The following is a 23,961-nucleotide window of genomic DNA, read 5'->3' as shown; positions in this document are numbered from 1 at the left end:
GTCTTTTTTTCAGGCAATTTGAACTAAATTTATGGGAAAGGCCATGATGCTAAGGATCCAACCATATGTACAGAAGGATTGCACTTTCATAATATTGAGAAAGTTGAGTTTTTGATATTGCCATATGTCATCATTAATTGCTTTAATTATAGGCCATACTGAAGGCAAATGAGGACCAAAATATCATGCAGTCACATTAAGACCGTTTTGTATTCTGAAACTTCTCTGGGAGAAACTGAATTAAAATGTGCTGTGTACAATGCCAAATTTCAATTAGAGAGAATATGTTTTCATCTTTTACACTTTTGAAAGTAAGCCTTAATCTCCCTTTCATGTCTCCTTGCAGAGAGATTATTTTGGAAACCTAAACACTGTAGAAAGAAAAGAGACCTCAACTGGCAACATTCGGTTGGTTCTAACCAAGAGATCAGTATTACATTACTTTGTGTCTTAAAAGAATGTTTGCCCATAATCATTAAAGGATGGTCTTTACATTGCTCTGTTCTTGCACTCCACTGTTAGAATATAAAGATTACATATCTAGACCCATTTAAAGAGGTGTTCAGTCAGCATTTGTGGAAAGAAATGAATGATGGTGGCTTCTGGACACATTTGAGAACATTGATTGACCCTTAAAGAGAAAGGACATTATTAAACAAGGGAAGAAATTGGGGCTGACAGTAAATGCAATTGTACCAAGAGTTAATGGTGGAGGAAGAAGGAAAAATATGCAATGCCCAGAGATGCTACAGAGCTCAGGTTGCTTTAGAGGAAGAACCAGTGCCAGCACTCAAATCCAGAGGGCATGTAGGTGGGGCATTCTGGCAACAGAGTAAAGCAGAAGCCAAGTAAGCTGAAACCAGATTTGGGAAGTTTGCCTTACTTAGCTATTCTCTGAATTAAAGATAGCAACTCTGCTAAGAAAAGACTGGTTTAAAACAGAAATCATAGGGTTAACTTGGAACCATTATGGTGATACGGCCCCGACACTCCGAAGACAGTGAAAATAATCTGATTGCAACTAGCACATTAACCTGACTGGTAATGGTATATTTGGAGTTTACTAAATGTGTCCTCAATATGCAAAGCTTTGATATGCAACCATTTGGTTTGACAGGCATGCTGTGAACTCATGATTATAATCCCTCTTTCCTCATGTTAGCCAGGGCTATGACATTTTATAAAGTATTTCCGCTTTGGCTGAGCTAGCATAATCTCCCCCAAAATGAAGTCATTTGGTCTCTACAATTAAAGTAACTTGATTCTCTTGAGTCTCTTCATTTCAGCCTATGGAGCCCTAGTTAAGGATCCTGTGAGAACTATTTATCAATACCTTAGCATTCTCTATCTGCCTCCTCATTGGTTACCTCTGGCAATGGCCAACTGAGAGCCAAAGGAAACTTTCAATCTCCTCCCTACCACCCTGCTTTCTGCTCTATATTTAGCTCAGCCTTGAAGGGGACAGTGGGCTCTAGTACCAGCACCAGAGACCCCTTTCTGCAGATTCCCCCTTAATGAAAGCATGGGCTGTCTAACGTCACCCATTCTTTACTTTGTTTTGTCCTCTGGTCAACCTCGCACCTAGTACTGAAATAGCTTCACTAGGACACAGCTGGTATCTACTAAAGCCAGATTGTAAAAACTCCATCTGACTCCACTTGAGCACTAAGTAATCCCCGGCCCCACACACACAGTGAATGGGAGAGCCCGGTAAGGCATACTCAGGAAAAAATGTGGGAGGAATGTAAAGTTATAAATATGCATTTGCCGTAGATGTTTACTTAGAAGCAGCCTTCCACGTCACTTGCTCCTCTACTTTACATTACTTTCTGTGCTAGCGGAAGTAGCAAAACTTAGTGAGAAGCAAATACATTTGTGATGGGTCCTATAAAGGACTAAACCATATTGAGTTTCCCTCCGAGTCTTTGATTCTAAATTGATCTGATTACTTGGAGGATGACGGAATGATGACTAGATTATAGGTTCTTCTTGGAAGCTAGAAACTAGTCACATTCACATTACTGGCAGCATTTGGACGTTGAACAATATCTCAAAATAACAAAATTTTAAATACTAAGAAAAACTAGGTTCAATTAATAAAGATCCAGTAGAGATAGAAGTCCATATTATTTATTTAATTCAAATTCTTAAGTAGTTACTAGGAGGAATTTTGTCTTTTTAAAGATAAAGAAAATTTGAAATGTAAACACACATTCACTCACTAATCTAACTCATATATTCACAGCCACTGGTTCCACTTATTTGCTATTTTGGTGCCATATGCAAATGCAATACATGTGATGTAGAGAAGTTGGTTTCACTAACAACTAATCTTTCTTGGGTCTTTTTGCTGGATCTATTATTAATAGTCTTAAAGAGAATTAATTAGAATGACTTTTATCTATAAAACATGTAGAATCATATTCAGTCATTTCATGGAAGGTAAGGTATAAGGAGATACACACACACATACACAAACACACACACACACACACACATACATACACACACATATGCACACACTGGAACCATAGCAAATGTCTATGATTTCCACTTTGTCCATATCTGACTTCATCTTCTTTTATATTTTACCTGGTCCTGTATTTTATATCTGTCATCTATAGTCATTATGTTAGTTTTACCTCTTAGGGTCTTTTCTAGAAAAGCATGCCGGAAGACACCTATGCTGAGTGAGTAAGCCATCAGCCGCTTTGCAGCAGAATACTAAATTCTTAATCTGGGATCTGACAAGATAGCACAGCAGCTAAAGGTGTCGACTAAAAATCTGATGACATGAGCTTGACCCTTGGGATTCATAAAGCAGAAAGAGAAAACTGTTCTCAGAAGGTGACCTCCATGTGTGGGCAGCAGCATGCTTTAAGATGCATACATATACACAATAATTAAAGGAATAATTTGATTGTGTTTCTAGTGATTAATTTCTTTGATGAGCTATCAACTTTGTTAGGGCACCTTGGCACCATTCGCCTAAACTCCTCAAGGACGAAATTTTATTTTATTTTTCTTCCTTCTTTTTCTTCTTGGTATTGAGGATAGAACCCAGAATCTTCACTTAAGCAAGCCCTTTGGTAAACAAACATTTTCTTTTGTTTTTCTAAATTAAGCATTCCCAGTGTTTATCTAAATATCTGGTATGTGTGCGTTTTCAGGAAGGGGAAGATAGTAAAAATGGGACATCTCCCAAGCAAACAGTAGGATCTATTTTGGGACAACTTCCACGCACATATGAAGCACCCAGACAGAGGTAAGAGAGGCAATTTAGAAGGAGGATGTAGAAAAGCTCTTGTCTTAAGTAGTGTCAGGATTTCCATAGATGCTTTACAAATTTGACATATAAACTTTAATTATAATCACTGATTAATCTTCAAAATCTTTGTAGATTATTGTTATGTATAAGAAACTAACAGAAATTCTTCATGTTAGAAAAAAGCTCCAGCTAGTGACAATAAGGAAGGGAGGGAAGAAAGGGTAATTGCTATTCACCAATCTGTTCTGCGAAACTAATATTTATATATACCTTTTTATTTACAATCCTTTATTTAAATGAATAAGGTCTTATTGATAGACAAAGGCTTCTTGTGTTTATTCTGCTAAAAATGCTTTCTGAGGAGTCATTTGGCCTCATTTGCTTTTCAATTATTCAGTGCGTATTTACTGAATATCTACTATGTGTCTCAAAAGAAATTGAAAACTAGGATAGGTCTCAATATTTCTTACTCTTTCAAAAATTAAGAATAGCTAATTTCAGTATAGAAAGTTAAGAAATATGAAATTATTTAATAAAATACAAAAAACCAGAGTATGTATATATTAAAATATGCATGAATTTAAACTTTTCTTGCCAGAAATATTTAATTACATAAATGTATTCAATTACTCGAGTATAAAAAGTTGGAACTTTATTGCTAAAAGTATAATGCATTTTTCTTTCTGTTAAAGACACAACACTAAAAATTATTTATTTATAATGATTTTTCCAATAATAATAATTATTATTCATGTTGTTTCATGAGGACATTAGCCACATTCATATTAGGATTTCTAATGTGAAAATGGGGAAAGTTCTAAGATCTAAAGAGTGCTTTAATCAAACACCCTTGTGTAGGAGTTCTCCAAGTTACATATTTCCTCCTATAATTTCTTAACAGAAACACTGCAAGAGACTGCAAGAATATATAATGTGTGCTTTATATTTTTGAAAGGCAGAAACAAAGAGCTAAGGAGAAAAACGGGATCGTGACGGGAGACAAGCACGTCTGATAGGTAATAGGTATGAAATTGTATGCCTTGGAAGAAACTCGGTATGTCAGCACAATGCAAAGGAGTCTCTCCTCAGAACACTCAGAGTGGGCGGTACATTGTGTTATTGTTTTCTCCCTGACACAAGTGGTCCCTGTAACTTGGCTAAATAAAGGCAGTTCTACTGGAAGATGCCACAATTACAACGTGGATTCAGGTCAGAATGGGTGGGAGCTGGAGGAGAAGGGAGAGAGAAGGTCAAAAATGAGGTGTTGGTAAATGGCGAGGTTTAACCCTCTGAGTATTTGGGTCATTTCCTGGGGGAAAAAAATACCTGCTAAGGAGGAAAATCAGACTTTAAAAGAGAACGGAGATACTATAAAAGCCACAATGGAACTAAGGTGTGACAAGAACAGAGAAAGGTATTGATTCACCTGCCCCAAATTTCATTAGAAACAGGGAACCTGTGAACATAGACAAGAAAAGACAGAACGAGTTAAGAGGATTTAGTAAAGGTTAAATATAACTTTAGTGGAAGTTGAGAAAAAAAGAGTACACAGGTCCCAAAGCAGCAATCGTACTAAGTTACTGCTGTCATTGAATCCCCCACCCCCCCATGGCATCTTCAAAAGCGAGTGATACTAGATTAATTAGGCTAAGATTTTATGTAAGATTATTGTTCAACTATATCTATTCATCGAGACCTAGAAATCTGTTAAAAAAATATTATAAGTTGTTCTGGCATTGATCATGGCCAGAGCCTGATCGTCAGTTTTGTAAGCATTCCTTGGTTAGTTTACTTCTCTTAAGTAATACAATAGGCAAAGCTGAATTTCAGTTTACATTACCTCTAATATGCTTTATTATCATTAATAAGCTTTCTTATATATTTCTGCTAACCATAAAAATTATCTCTCTATAAAAATCAGTATTGGGTACTATAAAGAGTCGATTCCATTGTTGCTCTTCCAGAAGAACTAATGTCAGTTCCCAAATCAGCTGGCTCACAACTGTCTGTCACCTCAGCTTCAAAGCACCTAGCATCTTCCTCTGACCTCCACAGGCACACCCACACATGTAACATACACACACATGGACATAAATAAAAATAAATCTTTTGAGAAAGAAAAATCAATATTGCAGAACCAGCAGGACCACTCAATGAATCTGGCTCCCTGCTGCCACACAGAATGACCTGAGTTTAATCCCTGGGGTCCACATGGTGGAAGACAATCTTCACACATGCACTGTTGTGTGCATGTGAGTACACACACACACACACACAAAAAAAAAACAAATGAGTAAATAAATGTTAAAAAATTCAATGTTGCTTGTGAATTACCTGCAAAGTTTCTGCGTTCGTTAGTTTTTGTCAATTTGACATGAGCTAGAGAAACTTCAATTGACCAAATGCCTCCCTTAGATTTTGTAGGGAAGTTTGTAGGACACTTTCTTGATTAACCATTGATGTGGGAAGGTCTAGGACCCCGAAGGACAATGCTGCTCATGGGCAGTTGGTCCTGGATGATATAGGAAAGCAGGCTGGCCAGTCAGAGAATAAGCCAGTTAGTAGTACTCCACAGCTTCTTTAGTTCCTGGCTCCAGGTGCCTGCCCTGAATTCCTGTCCTGACTTCCCTTCATTATGGACTCTAAGCCACAAAAATGATATAAATACATTCGTCTCTAAGTTGCTTTTAATCATGGTCTTTATCACATAAATGGAAAACTAACTAACATCATTAATGTGTCCAATTTTACTATGTTCATCACTTACTAACGATACATCCTGATAAATGCATTATTAGGTGACCGACAATTATGTGAATGTCACTAAGTAAATTTGAAGAAATCTGCGTAAAGCCTATGATGTCCCTATCCACTACAGACTATATTTCTTAGACTACACACATGTAGTGTGTACTAAGGTTTGCAGTTGTAGTAAAATGGTACTTGTTTATTACAATATATCTAACCACACCAAAGGTACAGTAAATGTATTGGACAAGTGAGATTTTGCCGCTCCATTGTAGCATTAAAGGACTACAGCCATATTATGTATTCGCGAAATTCCGTGAAGCAGCACAGATGTAGATTCCACAGTACTTTGCTTGTGGTCTTTGAGTGTGTGTGTTGCAATGGCACTTGTGGATATGAGTATAGGAATATAATATATGTGGGGTATAATTAGACAGGTGTGTACATGTGTGTGCATATCAGAGGACAACCCCTTTTCATGTTCCTCTGGTGTTGCCTCCTTAGTTCAGAACTTTCTTCGAAGTCTAGACACAAGAATTCCAGGGATCTGCCTACTTCCATGTGCCTGGCCAGCAATGGGTCGCAGGCAGATTGAACTCAGGCCCTCAGGTTTAGAAGTCAAGCATTCTACAGACTGGGCTATCCTCACAGCTCCCAGTTCATGGCCTTAAATTTAGAATGGAACTGGTACTATCCATTTGTTTAGCTCATAGCATTACAGAAATTGTTTGTTTAACTGTTGAATGAAAATTTCAAAGAATGAACCATAAATTTCATTTCCCCAACCCTAAAAATCTCAGTAAATTTCAGTTTTGATACAAACAACCCCCCCAAAAAAGATAAGAAAAAAACTTCTTAATGCACTATAGAGAAGAAGCTCATTAAAAGTCACTAATATTTTATATTCTAGACTTTTAGGAAGTGTTTGGGAAAACAAGCTTGTAGTAGTTTCGTGACTTCTAGGAATGCAAACTGTTTAAGAAATAGTTAAGAGGTTAGGAAGACAGGATTGGATCTGGGAAACACCGGTTGCACTACCTGGTAGTTACGGAATATTACTGAGTAGAAAGAAATGAGTATCAAATAACTTGTGGGGGAAAAAAAAACAACCAAAAATCTATGAGGCTAAATATCACAGCTCCTTGAGAGTGGGTACTGGAGGCAGATAATGCCTTACTTCTGATATTCTCTAGTTCCATTCCATGCAGGGCATGTATCTAACATGCTGAGCATAAGGTTCCTTTGCAGTAAAATGGTGATGTTCATAATTCCTAGGAAGATGGCTATGAGAGTCAATATGTTAAAGTATGTAAACCTTTAACCCATGAGTAAATGGCATGAGATGGCATCAATAATCTTAGTAAGTGACTATTTTCAGCACTCGGAAAAACATCCATTTCATGTTTAAGAAAAAGAGTTGGGTATTGATCTAGATCAGGATTTATTAATATATCCTAGAAGGTTTATGGGGAAAAGAGAACAAATTCATGCTTCTATGCCTGAGAAGTCAGCTACTTTTAAAGTAATCAGAATATATTATAAATCTATGATATCTTAATCTCATTGTCCTGTTAAAGAATTGCCAACAAGCTTTGATGCATGGGCTGGTTCATGATTTAGACACTTTTCTTGAAAGAGGGGTTCATGTATCTTAGGCTGGTCCTAAACTTGCAATATACTTAAGAATCACCTTGAACTTCATATTTCCCTGTTTCCATCTGCTTATTGTTTGCATATCATATATAGATCAACATGCATGTTTTATGATAATCTAGGGAACTCATGGCTTAGTGCATTCTCGACAATCAGTCAGTGAACTAAGCAGTGTCCCAGACCCAGTTTCTGCCTTGAGTGAATTTTTTCTAAAATTATATTAAGTTTATTAAATGCATTTCAGCTCTGTATAATTTTTGATGTCTGTACCTGAAGCTTGTTTTTCTCTCCATAATTCTTTAAACAAATATATTAAGATAATTTAAACACAATTCAGAAACACGCAACAAATTTATATATTTTAAAGTAGATAGCAGGTATGCCCAACTTGTGATTCTTTATTAGGAAAACAACCAGATTAATAACATACTGAGAAATATTTTTAAGACATCCAGAAAATTTTATGATTATCAGAAACTCCAAATATAGATATTTAAAAATCATGTTATCTGGCGTTGGGAATTTCTGAGAGAAAAGACATATGTTTAAAAGCACATCTTTTTATGCAAAGAATGTGAGCAACTTCTTATTTATATTGAAGTGATTTCTGCAGAGGACAGTTCAGAATGGATCTGGCAGAATCTTTTCGAGTTGTGATCCTCAAACAGAGCTGATGACATACAGGAGACTGAAGAGACAGCTGTGAACTGTTTCATTTTTTTTTTAAAAAGAAATATTCATAATGTGACAATTTATCGCTGCTTTCATGTTTCAAAATATGAAAATTAGAATATTAATGTAGGTTTTTGAGAACTATTTTAGAAATGAAGTCTTGTCTATTGTACATTTTTTCATAAAATGCCTTTCTAGAAACACATTTGGCATATTTCACAAAGATCTCATTATGCATGCAACGTAGAACTGTCTCAGTTCAAAGATGATGTATGCATTTCATTTCTTAAAATATCATTGGTCAACAAAAAACGGCCACTGGGAGCTTTATACTTTTTACAGAGGCCCCTGTAGAGACAATAATATCTAAAACACAACTGAGAGTTCAATTGAATCTATATATTTAACCACATTTTTCAGAACAACATATTCAAGTACATGACTCAAAATGAAATTTTATCTTGCTTCATTATTATTTTTAAATTATAATTCATTTCTTGTTAGCCAAAATTCTCTCTATTTTTGAAGCGTGTGCACTTCCAGCTCATGAGTCATGTGCTGTTTCTCGAAATAAGCATGGATGAGCAAGCTCAGAGCTGTCTCTTGGCACGGGAAACCTGCTGATCCCCAGATAGTTTTCTCCTTCTGAGACATCAAAGGAAGTTGGAGCCTGGGATTTGTTTATGATCCCAGGTGTTCTCTATCTCTGGGATGAGCTGAATATCTAATACGAGACTACAGGATTTCCTGTGTGATTTTCACTACAAAATCCTATGAATAATTAACTGGTAAGAAAAAAAAATCTTTTGTGATGGTGAATCTTCCTTTGGGATAAGAACTCAGAAAATGCTCCATTTTAGATTATTTCATTCTTCATTAATCCTGAAGAAAAAAAAACACATTGCTCCTCTATATCACGGCTGATCTAAAGGCTGCAGACATACTCCCGGGAGTGTATAAAACACACTCTGAAGTGTTCTTAATTCATGGCCTCCTGTGACTCTCCAGTCTATACCCTGTGAATGGATATGCATCAGATTTTCCAAAGGTTGACAGTACGTACATAAATCTTATATATAATTACTTTAATCACACTGAAAGAAATCAGTTTTGAGGTTATTATGCACACAAGTATATAAAATTTACTATCAATTTCTATTTGCTGAAGCTCGGAAAGATTCAGCATGGACATACTACCCCTTCTTTGATTATCTATGCATTGTGTGTTCTTGCATTAAAAGCATTGCAAATACAGGTATTCATTACCAAAATATAGCATCAAAATTAGATGCTCTATAACATATGATGTGGAAGAAGTCTAAGACCTATAAATTCCACATCTGTTGCCTTCTTCATATGATGTGATTATTTTATGCCCTCCCAGAGAATGTCAGTACATGCAAATTAAAGAGTAATTAATAACTTTTTAAAAAAGTATAGGAATATACATACTATAAGGGACACATTCATACTGCACTTCAAGGTATTTATAAGTTCCTGGACATGGGTCTGGAAAAACATCAGGACCTGCCACCACAGCACACTGGGTTCTGTTATTGCATCTGAAATCAAAAGAGATAAAGAAATAGTAAATTTATACAAGCTTAAATCATCATGAACACCAACACTGACACCATTTTACTATCAGTTATGTAGAATTAAAAAATATTTTTGCTGACTTAGGACTTCAGGTTTATTAATGGAGTATATTCAGTGTGTTTTAAAAATTAAAACATAAACATCTATTTGTGTATTTTGTTTATAGTAACTTACATTTGCTCAAATAGGACATAATTCTAAGGCAGCAGTTAAATATTGCTGAAGCATTACAAAGTCATGCAGAGGACATTGGCAATGTGAATACTGGAAAAGATTACTTAAGAGGAAAGACCCACTCCCATTTCAAAAACTATATTTAACAGCATATAACAAAATATTTCTTAGACAGTTGTAAAACAAATGCCATGGATGTAATAAAATTTATTTTAAACGAGTAAACATTATACATGAAACTCTCTTTTATCCTTAAGAATTTAGTAAAAACTCAGTATTTGAGCATCAATGGATTGGTTCAGCTGGTTGTTTGATGTCAATCAAGCCTGATAAATTGATTTTGGTACTTCACATTCATCAGGAAGAGGGAGAAAATCCATTTCTGCAATACCTTGGCATATGCACCCACACATATGTAAGCATATACACATAGATAAATTAAAATAAACTAAACACTTAAATATAGAAATACATTTATTTAGCATATTTGGCATTAATCATATAAGTAAAGGCATTAAAAAAAATGGATTCTCCATGTTTCTTTTATTCCACCTAATATTGACACCAACTCACAGATTAGACGTCATTTAAGTCAGTACTATGTATTTCAAAAGAGTGACTTTATATTTCTCAGGGAATGAAAGCACACTATTACAACAGAAATGCAAACTTGGGCACTTGCACAGTAAATGGATTAAACTGATTTGGACTGATTTATCCTTGAGGTAAAAAGTACATACTTTCAATTTCCCCCTTAAAAAAAAAAAAGAGTCTAGCTCACAATGGCCTCAATACTGTACCTTTTAGTTAGAAACTTCCTAAGTTCAGTAATTTATCCATTAGAAAAGGATGGATGGTTAATAGGTTTGCAAACCCATAAAATTGACATGTATGGGATGGACACACTGGCCATTCTGCTTTATGTTCTTGCTTACTTATTTCAGATATGGAAGACAACTTTAGCCCTAATTTAGGGATAGGTTTTCCTATCACCTTCTTAAAGGCTTCATTCACTGATGCAATCATACCTCAAAGACTCCTAGCACCTGGACACATACAGGAAAATGCAAGTACAGGATTCAGCTCGATTTAGAGTAAACATGTATCTACTTGAAGCTAATATTTCTCAGGTTTAATGAGGATTTTATTTAGTCCCAAATTAAGATGGAGTGATTATTGAATGGCTCAAGCTGAAAATACATTTTATGTTATGGAGCAGAGATTAATTCAAGTAAAAAGATCATATTAATCCCAGCACTTAACCCAAAGAGTTTACAAATCTTAATGGTCTTCCCTCTAGCTATTACACTTGTTCTCTTGACCAGACTCCTGTATCTTAATATTAAGTTACATGTGACTGTTTAAGGTAAATGTACTGTTTCATCAACTACAAGCTCATCATAGATGTATATGAAGATACAAAGGTAACTAAAATTGTAAGTGAAGGCTGTTTAACCTGCAAATGAATATCATAAAACAAACAAAAGCAAAACAAAACTTCCAAGTATATGACAAGTCTTTGTTAACATGCAAACTACTTTCTTTTACATAATCTAGGATGAATCCAAGATTTTCAGAAAAAAATCCTTTTTTCTGATAATCTAAACTTAGAAATATTCACATATATCCTGTATTACCTTACTTTTAGTTGATCTCATTTTACTAGTTTATCAACAAATGAAGCATATACATTTAGGATATACAGTTATATTTTAATGTATATAGAAGTCATAAGATTATTCCCTCATATATCAAGCTTATTAATATATGATCATCTAACATAGACACATGTTTCCTTTGTGGAAGAAATAGTGGTCTACTCTCATTGAAACTTCAGAAGAGGCTACCTAAGGCCATCATTCTGCATCTTGATCTCCAGCATGCCTGCATCCTGTGTTTCTAAAACTTCACATCCTTGATCAGCATGTGTCTCTAACTAAGACACCTCAGACATAGGCAACCTCCTTTCTATGATCTGTTTATTTCAGATTCATAGGCTTAGAGCCCTGGAATTGGGCTTTAAAATGAACAAATTCACATACATTGCTTAGAAAAGAATTCTAGTCCTTTAATGATGTACCAAGTGTAACAGTGACTTCTAAGTTATAATCTTTCCACCAATGAAATCTATAATAGTGCCTGGCTAGAAGTATGAATGTTTTCAATTGAAAATAGATGGAACTAAATCTGCTTTACTTTATTACCATCTACATATGGCCACATTTGGAAGCCGAATCTCCTTCACTTGTATGTAGGATGAGCCAAACAAATTGAAGTGTCTGCTTGAATTCATTATCTCCAAGTGCAGTGCATAGTGATTCCACTATTTTCTAAATGTGAAGGGGCAATCATTCACAGAAACACCTTTATTATATAGAATGCTAATATATAATCTCTATTACCATATGACATGCTAATTTATTTCATATATCCTTTCTATATTATATAGTATGTTGAAGCATTCATATAATATGTTTGTACTACATGGTATGGAAATACACTCAGGAAATCTGTACAAAAAAGCATGTCAATATCCATGCCTATATTTTTCTTTAGTGGGTGGCATGACCATTTTCCCATGTGTTAATTGAGAAAGACATTGACAGCTAAATATATTTTCTTGAATTACTTGTGTTATCTTATTTTTTGTTCCTAATTCATAGCAATCTGGATGATATTTCATGAGAGCAATAAAAAATATTGCTTTGGGGCTGGAGAGATGGCTCAGAGGTTAAGAGCATTGCCTGCTCTACCAAAGGTCCTGAGTTCAATTCCCAGCAACCGCATGGTGGCTCACAACCATCTGTAATGGGGTCTGGTGCCCTCTTCTGGCCATCAGGTATACACGCAGAAAGAATATTGTAGACATAATAAATAAATAAATATTAAAAAAAAATATTGCTTTATTCTCTGAGTTACAAAATGTCTTCTGTGGCATGCCTGGTCTAAGATGAAGGATGTCATAGAGTCATCGATTTGGTGTTTCCAAACTAAACTTTATATATGAGAAACCAAAGAGATACAGAATTGTACATTGAGAATAAAAAAAGAAATTTCATTTGTATTCTCTATTATGAGAATTGTTAAAAAACTGTAAAAGAAAATTCACATTGCCACGAGAAAATTTTCTTTACTTTTACATAGAGGTGTTTAATAAATAGCTAAAACAGATTAAACAGAAAATGACTAAGAGTGGGTGTGTATGTGTGTGCACGCATGTACATGAGCAAATGAGCATCATGTATATACTTTGGTGCTATTAAAAATAACTGAACAGATGCCAGGTGGTGGTGGTGCACAACTTTAATCCCAGCATTTGGAAGGCAGAGACAGGTGGATCTCTGTGAGATCGAAGCTGGCCTGATCTACAGAGCAATGTCCAGGGCTCCAAAGCTACAGAGAAACACTGTCTCAAAAACCAAACCAAACCAAACCAACCAAACAAACAAACAAAAAATTGAAGGGGAATGGAGAGATGACTCTGCAGGTAAGATCACTTGGGTTTGCTGTCCAGCACCTATGTTGGGTGACTCACAACTGCTTTTAACTCTATGTCCAAGACATGATGCTTCTAGATTCCTTAGGTAACTCAATTTATAAGCACATATCCTCCCCACATTTCGATACTCATACTGATAAAAAAAAAACACAACTCCTAAGCATAATATAAAGCTTCTTTATTTTGCTTATGTCAACACACGTTTTCTTTTCAGCCTTGATCAGAGAAGCTTCCTTTTGCAGTGAACAGCTGTGACAGCAGAAACTCAAGGCTGCTAGATAAGTGTGGAGAGTAAGACACGACTGAACGCTTAGTCTAAACAAGACATATGTATCACCTCTTAAGTGTCGGGAAACATAGAGAAGATGGGGCAGAAAGAATATAAGAACAGAGTGACGGTGAGAATGGCTCGAAAACTCTAGCTTCATGTCATGACACAAGTAATCATGAACTAACAGCCCCTGCAGTTGTCTGCATTGGGTTTGCTCAGACAGAGCGTTTTAAAAGTCAGGCATGAATAAGAGAGAGGCTCATTGGACCCTTCTTCTCCCTGCTGAACCACTGACCATTGGTTTAAGCACCTTCAGTTGTAAAGCCACTGAACTGCTTACTGTGCTCCGACAGATAGTTTTACACCCTTGCACGTATGGTCCTACAGGATATACTTCATGCATCATATTAACCAAGATCATAAACTAATAATATCAAAATAATAATAAAGCACTCTTCTATGCCTCATTTTAATTAGAAGGAAATTTAAATCATAAGGCACTCCACAGACTACCTTCCTCAGAATAGTGACCCAAAGAGGTAATGACTAAGTCCTGTTTACAAAACCATTTCTAAAGTAAATACAGATGTCAACAACAGCCAGAGACCACAGAGGTAAATATTCTCACTAGATTCCATAACTTACCAGAGACTGACCAGATGAGGGTCTGATAGCCAGGAAGATGAGGTGATTTGGGATTCCCCTCTGTATGCTATGAATATGTTTTATTACCATTTGTTAATAAAAAAAAAAAGCTGCTTTGGCCTATGGCATGGGAGAATATAGCCAGGCTGGAAGAGATATGGAGAGAAAAAAGGCGGAGTCAGGGACATGCCATGTAACTACCAAAGGAGTAACATACCGGCACTGGTTAGCCACAGCCTAATAGATTAATAGAAATGGGTTAATTTAAGATTTTAGAGCTAGCTGGGAATACGCCTAAGTCATTGGCCAAGCAGTACTGTGATTAATATATTTTCTGGGTGATTATTAGGTTCTGGGTGGTGGGGAAACCAACAAAATTCTCTGATTACAATGAGGTGAGTAGAGAATGGGTTTGCAGCAGGCCAGCATCAACATCTGAATTATGCTCTCAAGTTTCTTCCTCTACCGGTGGCCATTGTTTCATGTTCAGAAAAAAACCATGCTTAAAGTTTTTAAAGGCTGATTATTTTTCCTGAATTGACTACCTCATATTTTGATAGAAGTGAATCCTTTAAAATTTGTACTAAAATTGATACAATGCCACTTTTATAAGTGCTGTTTTTTCTATAAGATTCCCCCATAGTTTTTAAAATATATTTTCTTTGCACATAAAGATGCACATATATTTATTTCAATACAAAATTTCTGTATAAAATGTACAGGTGCTTGTCACCTAAGGAATCTGGTACAATGTCAATCTAAAAGTGTATGTCCAGAAAACCACTGCTTATCACTTCCAAGTGTCTCCTCTCTCCAACTGGAAATGTTTCACACTTGTTTTCTTAAATAGTGTGGTCTATGTTCTACATTTAGGAGACGCCAAGGAAAGTGGGACTAGAATACTGGACTCAAGACAATGTGTGAATAACAATTATTTAGAAATACATCAAAGGCAAAATGGAAACATCTGTACTAGAATTTCGTTTCTTTTTCAGTATTTTTTCATACTATTTATGTATTTTTTTTTTTACATCATTTCTACTCTCTCCTCTCTTAATCTTCCTTTGGCTTTCCAACTCTTTCTCAAATTCATGACGTCTTATTTGTTTTTACACACACACACACAAACACACACACATGCACACACACATATTCTGCTGTGTCCATTTAACATTGTCTGTATGTATATTTTTATGCATCTTGGGACTGGATAAATCACCACCAGGATTTTGTCCCTTGAAAAGACTGATTCTCCTGTTCTCAACAGTCTTTAAGGACCTCCAGGTCTTCCTCTGGAGTAGAAGAACCTTCTGAGATCTGTGCTGTCCTCGCTGGCAGGTCTACTGGTAGTGCTCTTTTCAGGTCTTAGAGAGACAGGCATGTTTTTGAGACTTCATAGCTTCAGTTCCTCTATCATAAATGGAAGGTACCATGTCACAACAGACATCCTGGTCCTCTTGCTATTAGATTTCCACCTGTCTTCCATGGTGTTCCCTGATTCTTAGGCGTAGAGGTTGTGCTGCTTATGTGTCAAGTCAATTGTTCTCGGCATCTGCATTTTGACCAGTTACAGATTTCTGAAATGTTTTCTTCCAATTTCAAAAGGAAATGTCTTTAAAAAGGAGTAAGACTTCCCTTATGTATGTGTATTAGGAAAGTATTTAGAGAGCACTTAGAAATTATGCTGGTTTAGTAAAGTGGCAGTAATAGGTTCTCTGCTAGTTCTAGTATTTCACCACCTACAGCTAATAACAGTTTATAGTTTATATTATAGGTTTATAGTACCAGTGACACATTTCCTCATATTGAGCAGGCTGAAAGTCCAATTAGACAACTGTATGCTGCTCCCAAGATATAAACGTCTCTGCAGTGCCCTTAGGAATAGCTTGCCATTCCAGTCCTTGTTGTGGTTTGTAGGTTTTACAACTAGGTAGAACTATTGATTGTTTTTTTTTTCCGTTGGCAGCTTGAATAATTCCTCCCCATGCTAAGTGAGCTAATACTCAGTGATGAGGTTTCCAAGACAGTTCTGCCATGATTCCTCCAAATCCTGTGTCTAAAATGTGGGGTGTGTTCAGCAATACGGTCTTACCTTTAAATTCTGGAAGGCAACCAAGAGCAATGGAAAATCCTATATAATCATTTTGTTTTTTACTGTTTCTAGTTTATTTTTTAAATGTGTGTGGGTGTGTTCCTGTGGAAGAGGTTCTGGTTCAAGTGTGTGTGGCATGTATGTGAAGGTAAATAGAAAACTCGGGGGGGGGGGAGTAGCCTTCAGGCACCTTCTGCTTTTACTTGAGACAGGGTTTCTCGTTGACCTGGACCTTACGTCCTGGAAGAGCATATCTAGCCCATGAACTTCCAGACCTGTCTCAGCAGCACTATGACTGGGATAACAGGAGAATCCCATGTCTGAGTCTTTACAAAGGTCCCAGGGATCCAAACCCAGATTCTCACACTTGTAAAACTTGTTTTGACTGAGCCATCTCTCCATCCCTAATATTCCTTGACTTGTAGAATGTTTCATTAAAAGCAGCCAAATTTCAAAACTTTCTTATGACTTAGCAACCAAATATTACAAGTAAATGATAAAAATTAAAGCTATACAGTATATTCTGCTTAAATTAATGTCAAGTAAATGATAAAAAGCATAAAATGACTGATCTGAAATTAAATCTGATATATGTTAAATTAAGAATTCTATTTTAAATAACTTTATAGGTACTAAATAAATCACTCTGCATGCATTCAGATTTTGACTCCTGGACATGGGTTACAGGTAAAAATGTTATAAAGCAGAAAACAGCCATACAGTTTAGAAAAGTTCATTTTCCTATCTTCTATTGGACCATCATGTCAGTAAATCTTGTTCCTTAAGAGTCTTAATTAAAATTTTCTGGGTTAACTTGTGTAATAAAAAGTCATCATACACAGAAAGAAGCTACACTGCAACTTAAAAACATCCCCATTTAGAACAAATATAATATTTCTAGCCTTACAGAAGACCTCCTGACAGATAGATAATGGGAAGAAATATCTGCCCATTATTTGAAGCTGAGAAAATAAAGTATAAGTAGGTATAGTCAAAGAAAGTATGATTGTCCTATATATGCTTTTCATTTAGAAGAAAGATTGTGAGTCATAAGATATTCTCAAAATGTAACAGCTGTGTAAACTATTACAATTGTGCTTTGCCTTCCTGCATTGAAGGTAACCAACAGCACATTATAGGAAAAGTTGACACGTTACCATTACAAGATATTGCATTCCAGCATCTACAGAATGACATCTCAGTGTGGGTCATGTGTCATACAAGTTTCTCCATTGCCACTTCCTGTCTCCTCCTGTTCCCTTCATCCTCACATCGTTCAGCCAGTTCCATCCTGTGAGTCTCCTCAGTTCACACGGTGTGCCTTCTCCACCAGCCTTCACTACAGTTCTTACTATTGCCCTGTCCACACGTTCATGATGCTCCATTTTTTAAATTTTCAGAATATAAAATGAATTTGTTAACATGGCTTGTCATACATGTAGCCTGGCCTTTCTGGTTAAATTAGTCTCTGGAGGTTCTAGAATGGAAAATGCAAAACATAAATATCTGAAAGTAAATCTGTAGGCTATAATGTCATTCATTTATGTATTATACAAAAGCTTTAAGAAATTAAGTAATTTCCCCAAGGCTACAAAACAATGAGAAACATGAGAAAAGAACTAAATTCTCTTTATTCCCAATTCACAGTATTTCAATTTTCTTTCTTTACAATACTGGTTGAATTAAAAAAAACAGAAGATTAAATATTATGTAACTTCATCCACCACTATACTCTTTGGTTACCCAATTTTGTTTTGTGTTTTAGTTGTGAATAAAGTATTTACATTTGATCAATATATACCAAAAGTCTACCAAGTATCTGGCTCCAAAAGCAAAAGTAGATTATACAGTTATGTGCTCTAAAGAAACTCAAAACCTAGAGGAAAAATTCACATTACCTGGTAATTATTGGTACATAATGGATTATGTGGAAGGATGGGTACACACACACACACACACGTAGGACACCCAGGACACAAAGCAGATCCACACACGGAGAACTGCATGTGGTGGTGGAGGCAAAGAGGAAATGAAGTAGCTGCAAACCTAGTAAGGATGATTTTTCCCTAAGTCTGGCAGTCCAGCACTTCTGGCCCCACAGTTGTGCATGAGAAATTGTCTGTTGTTTTCAGCCTAGTGGGTAGCACTTCCTCACAGGAGTCCTGCAGCCTAGTTCACGTTGTCAAAAATAAGGAATATTGGAGCAGTTTTTTGAAGAAATGACACCGCAACTAATTGTTTTAGGGTGAAATCAATCAATTTGTTGAAATTTCTAAGAGATAAACTATATAGTATTTCAGGCTGTTCAAAAAAACAACACTCAGGAGGCAGAGGCAGGAGGATCCCTGTGAGTTCACAACTAGTGTGGTTGACAGAGACCAAGTTCTGGAATAGCCAGAGTTATAATGTATCGATCTATCCATCTTTAAAAGACAATTCTGGGGAAGAGAAAAGGGGGAGGTGACAGCAGAAGTACACTAACTTCGCACAGTAATGTTTACCACTCTGAAGTAAAAGACAAACAGGGAACAGAGAGGAACATCTTCACTAACATACGTAGGTGATTTTCAACATGTCCAATGCAGCACAAAGTGCTCTTTTTTTTTTTCAATCTTCACAATACACTTATGACATTAAGGGAAAAATAAATTTTAGAAACTATGTTATCTATGAACAAATTATGCAGTCAGAATTGAATTAATCTGAACTGGTATTACCGTTGAAGAGGAATAATGGGATATTTTAGAAGCAAGGAACAATGTGGTTCCCTTGCTTTTGATCTACATGAATCTGTCATCTCTATAGAATCCAGTCTGTGCAGTGCAGGCTTGAAAGCAGAAGTATCCCAAAACGGAAACGTGGAAAATAAATGAAGTTATGACAAGTTCGGGTAGAAAATGGCAAGTGTTAGCAACGAGTTTAACTGTCAGGAGGCAAAGTGAAGAAAGCAAGGTGGGCTTTAAGCTGTGAAAATGAGTACCTGAAGGTGCAAACCTCTAAAACAGTACTGGTAAAAGATGGCATACGCTATCCTGAACCTACATCTAAAGAGGTTCACACATCAGGATGTTTGGAGAGGTCTGCTAAACCTTCATCGTCCTCTACTGAGCCCAGACCCTCTGCATACTGTGCTCTAATACGCCATGGCAGCAGAAAGCAACAATCTGCTTCCCGTATGCTCACTCACTCTTCAATATTCATTGCAATCCCAGAGGGATTTAGATGTTAAAATAAATCTCAGATGTCAAACAAAAGAACTCAGGTACCCTTCCTTTGGTCTTTTAATAAATGCATCTGAAATATGTATTCCTTCCTAATGCAATACGCTTACATTTAGGTAATTAGAATTTGTGTTTGTCTTTTTCCAAAGTCTAAGAGATTTTCAAAATGAATAGGGAAGTCTTAAATTTCTCTGAAAAGCAGATATGAAAAATGATCTCAACAGCCAGGTCATACAGTATTAGAAAGGACAGCCTTGATTCCAGGTTCTTAGTGGTAAATGGAAATTTCCCACATCATTTTAATAGAGTCTGTCTCTATGAATATCCATAAGTATATAAATGAAATACCCACATTATTAGGTACTGGTTTCTGTTATCAAAGTTAGTAACAGATTTAAGATCATGAACACAAAATTAATTACCTACAGAGTACATATATCAATACACACACAGAGAGAGAAGATGGATTTTGAGGGATACAGACTTGGGTGTGCAATGAAGCTGACAGACATTCCCTTGAGCTACAGGCTCTTGTTTCCTCCTGCAGCATTCCCTATAGTCTCATTATAAAGTGATACTTGCATCAGTTTGAGGAAAAGTCACTCTCACGTATTTCCTGTTAGAAGCAAATCCCGATAGCAGAAAAGATGGAGATATGAAAAAGAAGTTACACATAGGCTTCAAATCAATCTAAAAGCAATGGACTTTTGGCAACTCTATGCACACTGAAGGGTGCAGTGGAGATTACAGAAGGAGGAGGGTATATGGAGAGACTGCCATTAAGTGGCATGCCAACTTAGAAATGCACAAGTTTGAGAGAACCTTGTAGGGGCTAAGACTTTGATGCCTAAATGTCCACATGGATATCTCAAATGCTTAATTGGACATGAATATTTATCAAATATGATTATAGATGCTGGAGAAGGAAATAGATAAAATGAGTAGATTTATTGCTTCAGTTACTTCTGAGCTACAAGGCCTTGCTTTTTGTAGGTGAGATGCAGATTAGAAATAGAGAAATCAACTATGAGATCTCAGCATAGCAGAACTAATAAGAAAATATGATACCAATAAAGATATGCTGTTATTGATTTGTATCATGCCAAGGAAACAAATAATTCACTTCTTTAGTTAGTTTCCAAAAGCAAAGGATATGAGTCCCTATAAACATTTGTTTTAATCTTCAAGACTGTCTTACGTTTAATGAAATTAAATGTCAGTCATGTAACTTCAGTTCATTTATGCCAAAAATGATCCCTTATTGAAAGTTTCCTTTTTACTAAGTAAGTGTTCACATGCAAGGTTAACTTCACATAGAAATACTATACTAAGGTACCGTACGAATATTTTAAAGACATTTTAGACATATTTTAAATAACATCAAAGAGACCATTAAGAAACATAAAATCTATACAATTAACATTGACATAAAAACATTATTCGTAGGAATTTCCTTTTGCAATAAATTAATCACTGAATACTGTATTTCAACATGAAAACATTGTCAAGACCCACTGAACAAGTAGACAAGATACACAAGTCAGTCACCACCAGACTTCACCTTTGAAAAAAAAGCATGTGTTGCTTTTTATTTTTTGACATTAATGAATAAAACAGTGCACAAATATCTAAATTCTTAGTGAGGCAAAAAAAAAAGAGAGAGTATTAGATGCTTTCTTAGAATTTTAAATTATGGGGCCTAAGTAGATAACCTAATTTGAATACTCAGTATCCATGTAACAGCCAGCAAAGAGAACGACACCTGTGATCTCAGAGGGAAGACTTCTCAGGCTCACAGAATCTAAGCTCAGGATGTAACCACTTAACCTGACACACACAGAAGTTTCCCAAAGCTATGTGGCTACCCAGTCTTAAATTTCAATCTCCATGACTGTAAGTTAAAGAACCGATCTCTGTTTATTACATTAGTTGCTCCAGAGATTGCATCCTAGCTATAAAACATGACTAATAAAAACTCTACACTCATGAGTTCCATGAGAGTAGAAGCAAATTTTGTTTAAAAACTTCACTCATACTCATGCTAAATTTTCCATCTTATATCACAATTTAACATAGCTTTTAGCATATAGAAATCAGTGGATTTAACAAAACTAGTAAATTTCCAGTATAGAGACAGTCAAGTGTTGGCATGCTAGTCTTATTCAAATATGTTTTAAAAGACAGACATTTGCACAAAGCCAACTCAATGTTTATATTAATATTTTTCAAATATGAAAGATTTTCTGGGATATTTTCTAAAGTTTATTCATTTTATTTGTTGTTTTGAATACTGGTATGACTTATGAGTATGCGCAAGCAAACATTTTACTACTAAATGAAATCACAAAGGGTTTGCTAATGAAGACTATTAGAAGGTCCACACTGCTGCTCTTAAAATGGTGCTTTTTCACAGATATGGACTTTGAATTACACACAGTGATTGGGAAGCAGTATGGCATAAGGTAGGAACACTAGCTTTGAAATTAGATAAACTTGAAAATGAATCATAGGTCATTACCTGCTCTTACAGATTTCTAAGTTACTCACTCTCCTCTGAGCCCCAAACTGCCTCATCTCCATAACACAGGCCTTTCCTGCAGTTTCTGGGTTATTTTTGTGAGTGAATGGAAAAGCCATAAAGTATGTATAAGTACACTGATAGTCACAGAAACAACACTGCTGAATGTAAGAAAGGAGGAAGGAAGATGTGGAGGAGAAGGAAGAGAAGAGAGGAGAAGGAAGAAGAACAAAAGAAGGAGAAGGGGCGGGGGGAGGACAGAAGATGTAAGGAGAAAAACTGACCAGAAGAAGAAGGAAAAGGCTCAGGGCTCATTTAGAAAAGCAATGATACAGAGAGAGCTGATTTTTTTTTCTTTTCTTTCTTTCATTCTTTCTTTCTTTCTGTCTGTCTGTCTTTCTTTCTTTATTTTTTTTCCCCTTTTCTTCTTTGTTTTATTTTTTGAGACAGGGTCTCTCAATGAAGTTTTGGCTGTCCTGGGACTTACCATATAGATTAGGCTGTCTTCAAACTCATAGAGAGCCTCTGGCCTCTGCCTTTCAAGTGCTGGGATTAGAGGTGTGTCCCAACTGCTTCTTAAATCACTGTCATTTTCCCATTTTTCTCTGTATTCCTAGATACACAAAAACTTTAACTAAAAGGTTTTCTTTAGCACATACTCAGGTCCCATGACTAACTGATACACATTTAAATCATTCATTAGAATGGCATAGGACATAAAAGAAAAAGAATTTTAGAAAGTCCAAAAGTGTTATTAGTCCCAGAACCCATGGACGAGAAGGAGAGAGCTGACTTCCACTAGTTGTACTTTGGTCTCCATAGCCATGTCATTACATGCCTGCACTCCCAGACACAGTCCATGCCCACAGAAACCATTCATAAACACATGTTAACAAATTCTTTTTCAAAGATTTAAATTCTATTGTTAGAGCTGGCATTGCATTGGGTGGCCCTTTCTTAATTCATCTAGAACTCTCCGTCTCTCTGTGTACAATGAAAGATCATTTTCTTCTTCCAAGAACATCAGCCATTCTTAGAACTATACCTCTTGTGACTTCATTAACTTCCTAAAAGCCTCCTTTCCAGGGACTGTTTCCATGCACAAATTCAGGAGGAAAGACTTTCAGTACAGAGCTCCTTATGCTGATTTACATTAGTATGAGCTTCCCATTGGATTGTGAACATTATTTAATGTTTTATTATATTTTCAACAGATTTCTGTTCAAAACAAATGCTTGGTAATTAATACATTAATTAATCATTCTATTGGTAACAATTACATATAACCTATTCTTGAAGAAAAAAAATGGTTATAGTAGCCAGGCGGTGGTGGCACAAGAAGTACAGTGGCAGAGGTAGGTGGATATCTGAGGTCAAGATCAGTCTGCTCGACAGAGCAAGATCCAGGACAGTGAGAGCTACACAGAGAAACCCCGTCTCAAAAACACAAAACAAAACCAAAAACTGTTATAGTTGGGTTAAGAATATGAAATTTAAAACTAGAGAAATGTAAATGCAGTCAATATCGGAAGAGCTTACTTGTTCTATGTTCAGGTGTTTTTCTGAAACTTAATCTTAACATATGCGCCACAGTGGTTTAG

General features: G+C 35.9%; 1 protein-coding gene across 15 annotated transcripts in view; it reads right to left on the bottom strand.

Moving 5' to 3' along the window:
- Adgrl3 (adhesion G protein-coupled receptor L3) overlaps positions 1-23,961 on the bottom strand; it is a 742,119-nt gene that overhangs the window by 325,685 nt on the left and 392,473 nt on the right. For all 15 annotated transcript variants that reach the window (XM_057771795.1, XM_057771780.1, XM_057771783.1 and 12 more), the window contains one exon: positions 9,794-9,903. In XM_057771795.1, the coding sequence (XP_057627778.1) occupies positions 9,794-9,903 (110 nt within the window). The remainder of the gene's footprint in view (positions 1-9,793; positions 9,904-23,961) is intronic.

The sequence above is a fragment of the Chionomys nivalis genome, chromosome 6 (assembly GCF_950005125.1).
Source record: "Chionomys nivalis chromosome 6, mChiNiv1.1, whole genome shotgun sequence".
In the NCBI taxonomy this organism is placed as follows: Eukaryota; Metazoa; Chordata; class Mammalia; order Rodentia; family Cricetidae; genus Chionomys; species Chionomys nivalis.
The sequence above is the reverse complement of the archived record's forward strand: the minus strand, read 5'-3'. Positions and strand labels throughout refer to the sequence as shown.